We start from the raw sequence: 12,290 nt of genomic DNA, 5'->3' as shown, positions 1-12,290 counted from the left end.
TGTATAAAAGAAAAAGAAGCAAAGAACCCACCGGAGCTCGACACCCATGCACGGACGTCACTCTTTCTCGCACCGCGGTAGCAATTTCGGGGTGACGAGGATCCTCCCGAAAAAGAAAACCGCGGTCCCGCGTCTCTCTCCTTGATACGGCCGGTCGAGTGGCAGAACCGTAGATATCCCCAAGAAGGCGCCCGAGAGGCCAGCCGAACCGCTTTCCACGCCCGACTTCACTCCTTCCAGCCAGCCAGCCACCTTTCTTCTTTTCCTTTGTTTTTTTTCCCTATCCGATCGATCGATCCATCGGTCGGTCGAGCGCCGAAAAGAGCTTTTCCTCCAGCGTTCCGCCTCACCTCACCGCGGCATCTCCCCCCTCTAAAAGCACCGGACGCCGACGCCACGTACCGGAGCACCCACCAGACTCCTCCTCCTCCGCAGCTCAGCTCTCTCCCCCCTCGCTTACGAGCGCAGCAGCGCCGGCCGGACGGACGGAGGCGATCGGCGATGAAGAAGTGCACGTCAGAGCTGGAGCTGGAGGCCTTCATCGGCGGGCGGGGGCTCTTCTCCGAGCAGAAGCCCGGCGGCGGCGCCGCCGCGGGCGCCAACGGGCCCTACGGCCTCTTCTCCGCCGCCGACCTCTCCTGCGCCTTCGGCCTCGCCGACTCGGTGAGCTCGTCGTCCTCGACCGATCTCTTCTCGGCTCGCGTCGTGTGCGTAGCATAGAGTTTTTGTATGGTCATGGCATGACGTGTTCTGAATTTCTGATATGATCATACGCGACGCATGCGTATATTTTTAATTTTTTTTCCCTTGATGTCACGAGATGGTGCTTGCGTGATTCCTGCCGACTAGAATTAGTTGTACCACCTGCGGCTTGTGGATGAGATGCGGGCCATGCGACCTAGACTTTTCCTCTTAACAACGTGCTTGACATCCTTGAGAAGGAAATAACTAATATATTTTGGAGGTGGCTTAAAGAAAGTTAGGAGTGTGTTTAGTCTTTCATTTCTTTCATTCCATTAGCTGAAATCAGTGAAATTTATGGTGATTTTGCCTTTTCAATTCGGCCAACACCAAAAGGTGTGTTCGAATTTGACTGAAATTCAATCAAAATATTATCAAGTTTTGTCAAACATCTGAATTCTGCTAGAGTCTACCATAATCAAGTGTCACCAAAACTATTTGTTTTTTGGACATACACCGAAATCATCGAAACTGCCAAAATTTCGGTGAAATGTTCAGTGAAAATGGCGAACCCGACATGACGTGGTGAAGTTAGCTTGTGTATGGATAACTCATCCGTATGCAAGTCATCTCCAGCGGCTGGCTTTTATCTCGGGTGAATGACTTGAGGTTGCTTTCCTCAGTACTAGAAGATGCAAACGAATAATACAGCTATCCCCTATGCATGAGATGTTCCGTTGTAGAGCTCCACTTGGTGTTTGTTCACTCTACTGAATTTCTTTCGTTTTCTCCCATATAAGCAGACCCTCAATGGAACCATTCAGAATCACCTGTGGCCTCAGTCCCCGAACCTCGGCGCGCGGCATCCCGCGGTCTCCACGACAATCGAGTCGCAGTCGTCAATCTATGGTAACGCACCCTCACAGTTAATCTTCCACAGTTTTCAGTAAGCTCACAAGATTGCGTTTAGAAGAAAGGTTCATCACATGATACTATTTGATGTCGCTGCTGTTTTGTCCAAACCGGGCTCACATGATATTCAGATATTTCGCAGACGCATAGTAGGTGCCGTTGCGTCTAAACCGGGCTCGGTTACAACACATGACTAGTGTGTCTTGCTCATGCTCTGTTTAATTCTCTATATCTATGCAGCAGCGGCGAGTCCCACGTCAGCGACCAATCTGAGCATCAAAGAGAGCCAAGCTTTCGGAGGCACGAGCGGTTCGGACTCTGACAGCGAGTCGATGTTCGACGACGGTGGCTTGTGCGACAACGGCACGAACCCAACAACGGACGTGAAAAGGATGAGACGGTAACATGAAGAAACACAAGCCATCATGGCCTTTATTTTTCCCTTCTGTTCTTCATTCACCGCTCAAATCATAAACCCTTGAAGGTCTGTGCTGAATGATTGTTTGCCAATTACTACAGGATGGTGTCCAACCGGGAGTCGGCGCGGCGGTCAAGGAAGAGGAAGCAAGCCCACTTGGTTGAGCTGGAGACGCAGGCAAGTCATCACAATGAATCAAACTGATTAATATCCACTAGCAAAAGGGCCCGTGCGTTGCAACGGGAGAAAAATAATTATAATCTTCAAGGATGCTGATCATATTACGTCCTTAAAATTTTAGGACATTTCTTGAAATGCATGAACATTTTTTGAATTAGCAAACATTTTTTTAATTGCACTCAAAAAATAATACACAAACTTTTTTTCTCAAAATCATGGACTTTTATTGTTTTCACCAACATTGTTCTCAAAATTATGAACATTTTTCTGAATATGGGAATACTTTTACAAATATCCTGAGCATTTTTTGAATTCACAAACATTTTATGTTTTCTTCGAAATTCTATTTCAAAATTCTAAGTTTTATAAGTTGCAAAAGTTTTTCAAAAGTCGATATTATTTAAATTTTAAAAAATGGAACAGAAAATGAAAATAAAAAATGAGACTAAAAACAGAGGCACAAACTGTTTTTAAGATTTTTACACTGACTTTTGTTTAAAATTATTGACTTTTATCATTTTACAGACATTTTCTAAAAATTTAAACATTTTTTTGTATATTCAAACATTTTTTAAAACTCCTGAGTAGTTTTTGAATTCTCAAAAAAGTTATGTTTTTTTAATATTTTATTTCAAAATTCTCAGTTTCTTAAATTTAAGAAAAGTTATTTTTAAAGTAGAAAAAAATGGAACTGAAAAGTAAAATAAAAAACTAAACTAAAAGAACAGGCGGCTATGCATGGGCCGGCCCAAATAGGTGTGCTGCAATGCGCAGAACGTAATATAGGAGGTGCCTACATGGGGCCGGCTCAGTCCAGAGATTTTTCTGTTTAAAACGTTTTCTATGACTTGTAAGTGGCAATTGTGGGTAATTTTTATCAACTTTATGGGCAATGTTAATGACGGACGACAGAAGCACTAATTGTTTTATTAGTACTAGCAAAAGGGTCTGTACGTTGCAACGGAAGAAAAAAAATGCTTCACGCTCTTAATTTATAAAAAATGATCTATAATCTGATAAATTTTAGTTAGAACACAAATAAAGATAAACTTACCCTACAAAAGTGCAATTCAAGATTTTCACTGGCCAAATGTCGCATGGGAGCATAAAATAGATTCAAAATCCAGCAACCACTCTTATGCATATCTGGCTGATGTTGTGTACGCCGGGAGCCGCTGTGCTCGTGTGCATACTGCCGTAGATGAGTGAAAGAAATCAAGATGAACTAATCCAGAGGCCTTTGGGGCAATTTTTTTGTTCGCGGTCTAGTTAGTGGTATACAATCAGACAACCTATCATAGATAGTTGGCCTCTTCGACAAATAGTCCATTTCATCTTCTCCTCCCAATTCCTATCGCTTGATTTGAATCAGCCTGATGAAAAAAAAGATAAACAAAAATGGGAAAACAATTAAACAAAAATCGCTTTGATTTCTATCAGCTTGATAGAAGAAAAGAAGAAAAGGTAAACAAAAAGGGGAAAATAAACGAAAATTGCTTGATTTGAATAAGCCTGGTAGAAGAAAAAGAAGAAAAGGTAAAAAAAAGAAAAAATTATGCTAGGACAATATTCGAACTCAGGTCCTCCAGAAAGAAGGAGCGCGCTCGAGCCAGTATGCTAGGAGAACTTAGGTGCCAAAGTTCGGTTTAGCCCCTTATAAACCAATACACGGCGGAGCGATTTGTGATAAACAACAAACCGTTTTCTTTTGACTTATGGATGGCATAGTGGGTAATTTTAAACAACTTTAGGGGTAATGTTTATGACGTACGACAGAAGCATTATTTGCTTTATTATTAAGTAGCAAATATGCCGTGCGTTGCAACGGGAGTCAAAACATTACGCCATAACCAAATAAGTATGACTCAATACCTCGATGTATGAGCGTCCTCTATTTTTTTAATTTTAACACAGCGGCTCATCATGTTGACACTTTTTTATTTTTTCCACGCTCTTTAATGATGTCCGGTGTGTCCATGTAATTACAATGCATTTGACGTGGCTGCACGCCACACTTTTTATTGTGTAGCACAATGGGATTTTTAAAACTTTAACAACTAATCTCGTCGATCACAAACTACTTCCAACCCCTAGGCATATAAACACTTCTCAAGAACTAAGTAAAACCTAAACCTAAAAGACTTAACCGCTTAAATTCTAAAGCTATTTAGATCAATCTTATGGAGAACTACTAGAATAGACCACATGACAGTATGAAAATAATAATCATTATTAGCATAATTTCAAACAATATGAAAATCAATATTAAACCACTCGTACATAAACCTCATATCAACAGTTTAGTGTCCATCGCTTTCGCAAAATGAATCTCTTTTTGCCTGGTTTTTATTTTTTATTATCTTACGTTTTATGTTTTCTTTTCGGTTTCACATTTTCTCTTAGTTTTTCTATTTACTTATTTATTTATTACTTTTTCATTTTCCTAAACTCTTCCAAATTTTTGAATATTTTTTAAATAATGAACATTTGTCTGATCCACAATTCATTTTTGAAATAACGAACATTATTAGAAATCGTAAACATTTTTTAAATTCATTATTTTTTTACAAAGTCCGAATTTTCTGAATAACAAACATTGTATGATTTCATGAACATTTTTTTAGAACTCACAACTTTTAAATTTTGGATTTTTGGGAAATTATGAAATAATTTAATAATAGGAAAAATAAAAGAAATTAATGAGAAAAAAGACATAAAAATAAAGATAAAAACATGGACCGGCCATGAAAACGTAGTGGAAAGGAGGATGTGCATGCTAGTTGTAATAACATGGACCGGCCATGAAAACCTAGTGCAAAGGAGGATGTGCATGCTAATTGTAATAAAAAGAAAATGGAGAGACTAGAAAAGCCGCAGGATCCCTGGATCAAACCGAGGTCTGCCCTCAAGCAAGGGGCGGCTTCAGCCACTACATTACGCATGTGTTTGTACCAATTTCTTGTCCAAACTTATAAGAACGATACGTCACGGCGATTTTGACAGGAGCGAAAATCTGAATCGTTTTCTTAACTTGTGGATGGCATGATGGGTAATTTAGGGTAGGTAAAGATAGTTCAGTTGAGTCCGTTCTGACATGTGGATGCTTGACTGAACTGCAGGTTGATCAGCTCCGGGGCGACAACGCGTCCATCTTCAAGCAGCTGACGGACGCGAACCAGCAGTTCACGACGGCGGTGACGGACAACCGGATCCTCAAGTCGGACGTGGAGGCTCTGCGGGTGAAGGTGAAGCTGGCGGAGGACATGGTGGCGCGCGGCGCGCTGTCGTGCGGGCTGGGCCACCTGGGGCTGTCCCCGGCGGCGCTGAACCCGTGCCGCGTCCCGGACGTGCTGGCCGGGCTGGACTTCCTCCCCGGCGGCGCCGCCGACGACGCGTGCTTCGGGAGCCTGTCCCCGGCCGAGCAGGTGCAGAGCTCGCCGATGCAGAGCATGGCCAGCCTGGAGAGCCTGGAGCACAGCAGCCGGATGCAGCACGGGGACGCCCTCGACGTCTGGGGCTGGGACTCCAGCTCCAACGGCGCCATGTCCAAGTGAAAGCCGCGATCCAGACACCGCATTCACGCACGCACGCACTATCCATGCACGTTCCTCCGTATCAAAGTGTTTGAGCTGATGAAAACTCTTGATGGACTTGAGTTTTTCAGAGTCCTCTCGTGTCGCGTCAGTCGGTAATAACTCTGTGTCTTCGCCGTGCTTAGTACTACTATGTAATGGAACTTTCTACCCGGAGTTATGTTTATGATGCCAAGACCATGTCAGTTCACTGGGATTTGTCAGTCAGTGGTAATTAAGCTTCATTTACATATGACACGGTGCACTTCCCTTCCCGCCATCTCATTTACAACAGGTTTACGGTGGGCTGTTTTCGTCGTCCCTTCCCGCCAATTCTGCCTCGCGCTCCCTATCGTCCATCTCGGCCACCAGCTCGCCGTACGCCGCGGAGGCCAGGCCGCCGGCCTCCGAGATGGCGCCCAGCGCGGCCGCCAGCCCGACGCAGACCCTCCGCTTCCCTTCCTCCTCGTTCGGCGGCTCCTCCTCGGCGCTGCTGCTGCTGCGCCGCCGCGCGGCCGTCGCGATGGCAGCTGCCTCCGCCGCGACGCCCTCCACGGCCCGGGTCGCCGCGTCCACGTCCACGGCCTCGACCGCGCGGGCCCAGGCCACGATCAGCCGCGGCATGTCCTCGCCGTCCTTGACGCAGCTCCGCGCCCAGCCCCAGAGCGCCGCCGCGTACCCGCGCTGCGACTCGGCCCAGGCCTCCAGCGCCGCGCGCCAGCCGCGGAGCTCCGTCGCCAGCGCGCCCGCCGCGGTGGCCGCGCGCGTCGGCCCCGGCGGCGGCGGCGGCCCCCTGATGCCTCCCTCCGCCCCGGCGGCAGAGCTCGCCTCGTCCGCCGTCCGCTTCATCACCCGGTGCGCGTCGCCGATCACCCGCCACATCCTTGCAAGCCTGAACAGAACAGCGACGAGCAGCACCGATCAAACACTTGCGGCGTCACCATTCTTGGTGGGAACGCTCCGGCACACCGTAACAATAGTACACGTACCCTCGGATGAGCTCCGCGAGCTGCGGCAGCAGCTCGTCGTCGCGGACGGCGACGATCCTCCGGGACATGGCGTCGACGGAGGCGAGGGAGATGTTGAGCTTGGTCCGGAGGTCCCTGATGGCGGCCCTGGTCCTCTCGATGGCGAACGGCTCGGCGCCGTTGGCGTCCTGGCTCCTCAGCTGCGCGACCTTCTTCTCGTACGACAGCCGGACGCGCTCCCCTGCCTGGAAATACATTTTACATCACACATCTTCATCTTAACTGGTTCTCAACTTGTGATGATCGATCGAATCGAACGTACCCTGACTTCCTCGTAGAGCTTCTTCTCCCACGCATAGAGCCTGTCGAGGCTCTCCTTGTGGCTCTGGAAGAGCTGGAATGCCTCCGGCGAAGCTTCACGGGCGCCGACCTGCTCGTAGCCGTCGTCGCCATCGACGTCCCCTCTCGGAGCAGGTGGTTGAACTGTCTATGTACAAGATGGCAATGATCAATGCTACAGCTCTACCACATGCCTGAATGATCCACTCTGTTCTACTATGAAGAAGAGCGATTGACATGGAAGAGGTGTTGCATGACAGTACCTTTCTTTTTGTAGGGGACGACCTCCAGCAGCACCGAGAGCTCGCCGGCGGTATCGGCGATCTTGGAGAAATGGCCCTTGATGTCCCTCATGGCCTCCGCCACGGATGCCGGCGGCCTGTCGACGAACACGGTGAATCGGCCGGGGGTGCTCTGCTGCTCGACCTCGGCGCTCGCCCGCACCCTCAGCCTGTTGCTCACACCCGCCTTCTTCTTCTCTTCTCCCTCCCGTGGCGCCACTACCGCCTGCGCTGCCTCTGCCTGCTCATGACCAGGCGCCTCCTCCTCCTCCGGTTCGCTTTCCCCATTGCTGCCGTCCTCATTGCTTATTTCTTCCAGCTCCGGTATCTCACCACCTTCTTGATCAGCATTGCTCACCTCTTCGACGCCGCGATTCACATAGCCAACGCGATCGGTCGGCAGCGAAGAGAAGGGGTCGACCCAGAACACGTCCCATGCCGACGGCAGGTGCAACGGCGAGGAAATTGTCACGTCGTTGGCCGGAGGACGGAGGAGCCGAGGATCCACGCCGAAGAAGCCGTCAACCACGGCGGCCTCGGCGGCTCCGGCCTCGCCGTCCCACCGCCCCACCAGCGGGTGCACCGGCGCCCCTCCTTGCCTCAGGCGGTTGACGACGAGGAGGACGGCCCTCCTCTCCGGCGAGCACGGGCGGTGGGTGCACTGCGCCGACGTGTCCTGCAGGAAGTAGAGGTGCTCGTCCTCGGCGAGGCAGTAGAAGAGCGCGAGCGAGACGCGGCGGAGCGACTGCAGGTAGGCGACGTGGGAGGAGGCCAGGAGGTCCCGCTGCGCGATCGCCCTCTTGACGAAGCTCCGGCGGTCGTGGCACGTCTTCACGGCCTCCTCCTCGTCGAGCTTCTTCGACGAGGAGCAGCCCATCGGTCCCGGCAGGCCAGGTTGCTTGCTGCTGCCGTTGGGTCGGTCGGGACTCGGGACGAGGACGTGATTATGATCTCGTTCTGCTGCATGCTCTTGTAGGGATTGGATTAGTTGGTCTTGAGATGCTTTGGTTGTGTCGGGTCTCGGCAAGAAACGAAGAATTCCTTGGGGAGGTGAACTGAAGCCGAGGGAAACATGGAAGAACTCACTTCAGGTTTGCAAAGAATCCCTCGCTCACAAGAAATCGCCGCGACGCTTCACACAGTGTGCTTCTTTCCTTGGATTGATGGACAGTATTTCTGCCGTCGATGTCGCAAGTTGCATCTTGGCGTGGCTTGAATCAGGCCGATGGAAACAAAGAAGAGACATGTGTATCTCCATTTGTCTATTCGTAGGTGGGTAGACAGATGGTATGAGCACCTTTTACCATGGTGTTTTTCTTGGGGCATCCCCGATTATCCACCACAAATGCCCAAAAGTCCATTTTATTCATGGATGTGTTTAAGACATATTTAGATGTAATATACTCCCTCCGTCTCATAATTCTTGTCGCAAGGGCATTTTTATAAAAAAAAACTCCACCTTCTCCCGACAAAAGCCGTAATCCGCCTCCTTCGATATAACACGCAGTCCGCCGCCGCAGCTGCGTGCCCCCCTCCGTTGGAGCTCCCCTGCTTCCCCAGTGCAACTGCATCCTCCTCCACCGGTGCACCTGTCTCCTTCGCCGCTCCCTCCGCCGCCGCAGCTTTCCCTCCCTTTATACAGTAAAAATCCTTCATTTTCCCACGGATGCGGCACTCGGCTCCGCCTGCGTCGGATCCGGCGAGGCTGACGACGGCTGCGAGGCCGCATGCACTGGATCCGGACCACCACCAACTGGAAATGATGGGAGCCGCAGCTGCTGCTAGAACCCGCGGACACACCGACAACAGCAAACTAAAGGCTCCCCCTTGCGAGGTCAAATGAGGAGTACGTCAGCGGCGATGTCCTGGAGCAGAACGAGTGACCTGGATGGGGAGGAGGGTAGCAGCAGGACGAGGGGCAAGGCTGAGCCGTCTTGCTCCCTTCGGACGACCCTCCATGCCCAGTGCCCCAAGATCTCCGGCTGCAGAAGGCGAATTACTTGCTCATGTGTTAATTTTACTGAATTTGCAGCAAAATTTTGCTAAATTTAGAACAGAATTTTACAGCAAGAGATATCTCTGATAGCCACTGTGCAATCAGCTCAACAGTGTAAATTTAGAGCAAGATATTGTCAAACTGAATCTTGCTCAACAGATTTAGTTATGTTGCTAAAAATTCAGTATTGTATACTGCTTTGAATATAAAAGCCCTGTTTGGCAGCTCTCTGCCCTGCACCTCCGCTCCTAAAGCGGCCTTGGAGTCACGAAAGTGGTGCTCCGTCCGCTTCCGTATTTTACGGAGCTAGATGGTTGCCGAACAGGCTCAAAGCTTGCAACCAAGTTTAAAATTCAGTCGACAAGTCACTTAACTGAATTTTGATACAATAGTTAACTGAATTTACTGTCATCTTTACCAAATGCAATTTACCTGTTTGTTTTGCTTCTCACTTTCTGCTATGTTTGCTAAGAGAAGATTAACTTCCTTCTGGTATTATTCACATGATAGATGTGCCAACTTCCTTTCGTAAAAAAGTTCCACCTTGACCAACATTTTGACAGACTTACTGCTAGTCTAGAGCTACATGATACCTTGCTAGGTTAGTTATTTTTCTAACCAATCAACGATGCATGGAAATCTGCTAGATAACACCAAGTCCACAGCAAAGGAGGAAGAAAGTGAAACATGAAGCTGATTAGCTTATCCATCAGCTAGATAACCCCAAGTGCAACTGGGTTCAGAGCGTGTACTTGCTTACCGGAGGAAAAAGACAAATAATTGGATTGTTGTTTTCAACAATGGGTGTTGATGTTTGCATGATTGGTGTTAGTCTAAGCTAATCCAAGTACTGAATTACTCCTTGCTGGAGTACTGTCAATTACTGTCATTTAACAATAAACTGAATTATTGTCAAAATTTACTCCAAATTTATGCATTACTCCTTGCTGGAGTATTTTTAAAATACTCCTAGTGTTAAAATGGTCATGTTGTATAAAGTTCATCTGTATATGTGCTGAAATTAAAGTATATTGACATAGTGAAAACTTTACTGAAAAATTTAGTTAAAATTCAGTCACCATTCTGAATTTTGATATTGCTTCATACAGCTCCATCTAACTCCATCTACTCCTGGGCAAACTGAAATAAGTTAAATCCAGTCACCATTCTGAATTTTGTAGTTATCATACATTTTGTTCGGAAAACTGACTGAAAAAGATTTGACCAGTCACCATTTTGTTCTCTCTAGTCGATGTCTAGGAGCAGCAAACTGACCAAAGTGAACAAACATCCCAGGAGTCCCAACAATCTTGTCTGATTTTGATTTTCTCCAAAATTAACATTGAATTTGATTGAATTTACTCTGTACCTTCCCTTCAGAGTGCACAGGAGCAGCAACATCAGGGGTACAGGAGAAGCACAGAAGATAGCAGAGCTCTACCGGCGGAAGCTCAGGAGAAGCAGCAGCCGGAGATCAAGAAGAAGATGTAGTCAAAGCTCGAGGAGAGGCAGCAGCCGGAGATCGAGGACACGCGGGAGAGCAGTTTTGGGCGGCAGCATAGGTCTGGGCGGAGGTGGCAGAGCAGGTTTGGGCGATACCATAGGTCTAGGCGACGGCGACAGAGCACGTCTCGCCAGCGGCGGGAGAGTAGGTTTGGCCGGTTGGAGAGGGTCGCGGTGGCGTAGGTCCGGGTGGCGGCAGCGAAGCAGTTCTGGGCGGCGCCTGACCGGTTCGTTGGGCTGCAGCGAGTCGCGGCTGACCGACGCCGGCCTTGGCAACGCGCGGGTGACGAGCGAAGGAAGAAGACGGGGCGGAGGGCTCTGTTTGAGACACTTTTCATCTTGCAAGGATTTGTTTGCAAATTTACCAATGAACTCTGCGTTCGGCGAGAATTTCGGGACGGAGGGATTAGTTATTACACATTTAAATGATTAAATCAATCATAAAAAAATACTCACACGAATGTGGATGACTACTGGCCAATGAGCCTAATCTATGGCATTTTTCAAGCTACTTGCCAAGAGCCACGTCTATGCTTGACAACATCGTATTATAGAGGCAGAGTGCCTTCATCCAGAAACGACGCATTCACGATAATTTTCTTCATGTGTGGAATCTCATCAAAGCTTTGCACACAAAGAAGAGCTGCAACCTCTTCTTAAAGCTCGATGTATCTAAGGCTTTTGACTCGGTCAATTGGTTGTATTTATTGTTGAAATCTGTGATGGGCTTTAGGTCCATAAGAGAATTTCAGGAATCTCTAAGGCCCCATATAGGTAGTGGCATGACAAGGTGGTGATGGAAAGTTTAGTCTCATCCCGCTAGTGGAGAAGAAGTTGGACACCTTTATAAGGATCTCTCTTCTACATGTTATTGAAGAGTGAAAAGAGAAGAGGCCCTCGCGCACTCCTCCTCCGCCGCCCGCCTCGCCACGCCACGGGTTGCGGGAATGAGCCGAGCTTATACCTACGCGCTTATTTTTGCCGGTCCGAAACGGAGAATACGTAACGAATGCGCCACAATATGAGACGTCGGATCATGGGTTGTTACCGACTCGGACGTGGGTCCAGCCCACGTCTCTCCACTCGACTGCATATATAAGCAGGGCTAACGCGAATCCTAGTCGTCACGAGATCATATCGCCTCTGCTTCACGCGCTCGTTCCTTTGCTATTGCTGCCGCCGGCGACTCCATCCGGTTCACCGCGTACACGGTTAACGGGAGAGCAGGCCTCCGAAATCCCGCCTCTCCGGTTCCTATACGGGAGAGGGGCGATTAGGTTTTTGGGGAGCGATCACGTGACTGCTCGTCTACGTCCGCGTCGTCCTCGTCGTCGCCATGTCCTCACCAAGCGAAGCCGCCCGTCTCCTCCGCGAGATGGCCGGAGCCGAGAAGAAGGCGGCAGAGGATGCTGCTGACGCTACCGCTACTGCTGCGGCCAA

The 12,290-nt window shown here is 48.8% G+C and overlaps 2 protein-coding genes and 1 pseudogene across 3 annotated transcripts; 1 reads left to right on the top strand and 2 right to left on the bottom strand.

Moving 5' to 3' along the window:
- Window positions 1-256: 256 nt before the first annotated feature.
- On the top strand, window positions 257-6,016 carry LOC123402847 (bZIP transcription factor RISBZ4-like). Of its 2 annotated transcripts, none has more exons than XM_045096805.1 (5): window positions 257-663; window positions 1,485-1,590; window positions 1,837-1,993; window positions 2,113-2,188; window positions 5,311-6,016. In XM_045096805.1, exons 1-5 carry the CDS (start codon window positions 502-504, stop codon window positions 5,743-5,745), a joined length of 936 nt encoding a protein of 311 aa, XP_044952740.1. In that variant the 5' UTR covers window positions 257-501; the 3' UTR covers window positions 5,746-6,016. The 2 variants fall into 2 exon arrangements, with proteins under 2 accessions (XP_044952740.1, XP_044952739.1); XM_045096804.1 differs by having other exon boundaries at window positions 261-663; window positions 1,834-1,993.
- Window positions 6,017-6,060: 44 nt separating this feature from the next.
- On the bottom strand, window positions 6,061-8,230 carry LOC123405212 (protein ALTERED PHOSPHATE STARVATION RESPONSE 1-like). The gene is made up of 4 exons (XM_045098989.1): window positions 7,334-8,230; window positions 7,054-7,214; window positions 6,753-6,976; window positions 6,061-6,655 (listed from the first exon to the last, which is right to left on the bottom strand). Exons 1-4 carry the CDS (start codon window positions 8,226-8,228, stop codon window positions 6,061-6,063), a joined length of 1,875 nt encoding a protein of 624 aa, XP_044954924.1. The 5' UTR covers window positions 8,229-8,230.
- Window positions 8,231-9,164: 934 nt separating this feature from the next.
- Window positions 9,165-11,339, bottom strand: LOC123405211 (annotated as a pseudogene).
- Between the last annotated feature and the right edge of the window lie 951 nt (window positions 11,340-12,290).

This window comes from Hordeum vulgare, chromosome 6H (genome assembly GCF_904849725.1).
Source record: "Hordeum vulgare subsp. vulgare chromosome 6H, MorexV3_pseudomolecules_assembly, whole genome shotgun sequence".
Lineage (NCBI taxonomy): Eukaryota > Viridiplantae > Streptophyta > Magnoliopsida > Poales > Poaceae > Hordeum > Hordeum vulgare.
This window is presented reverse-complemented; position numbering and strand designations above follow the sequence as displayed.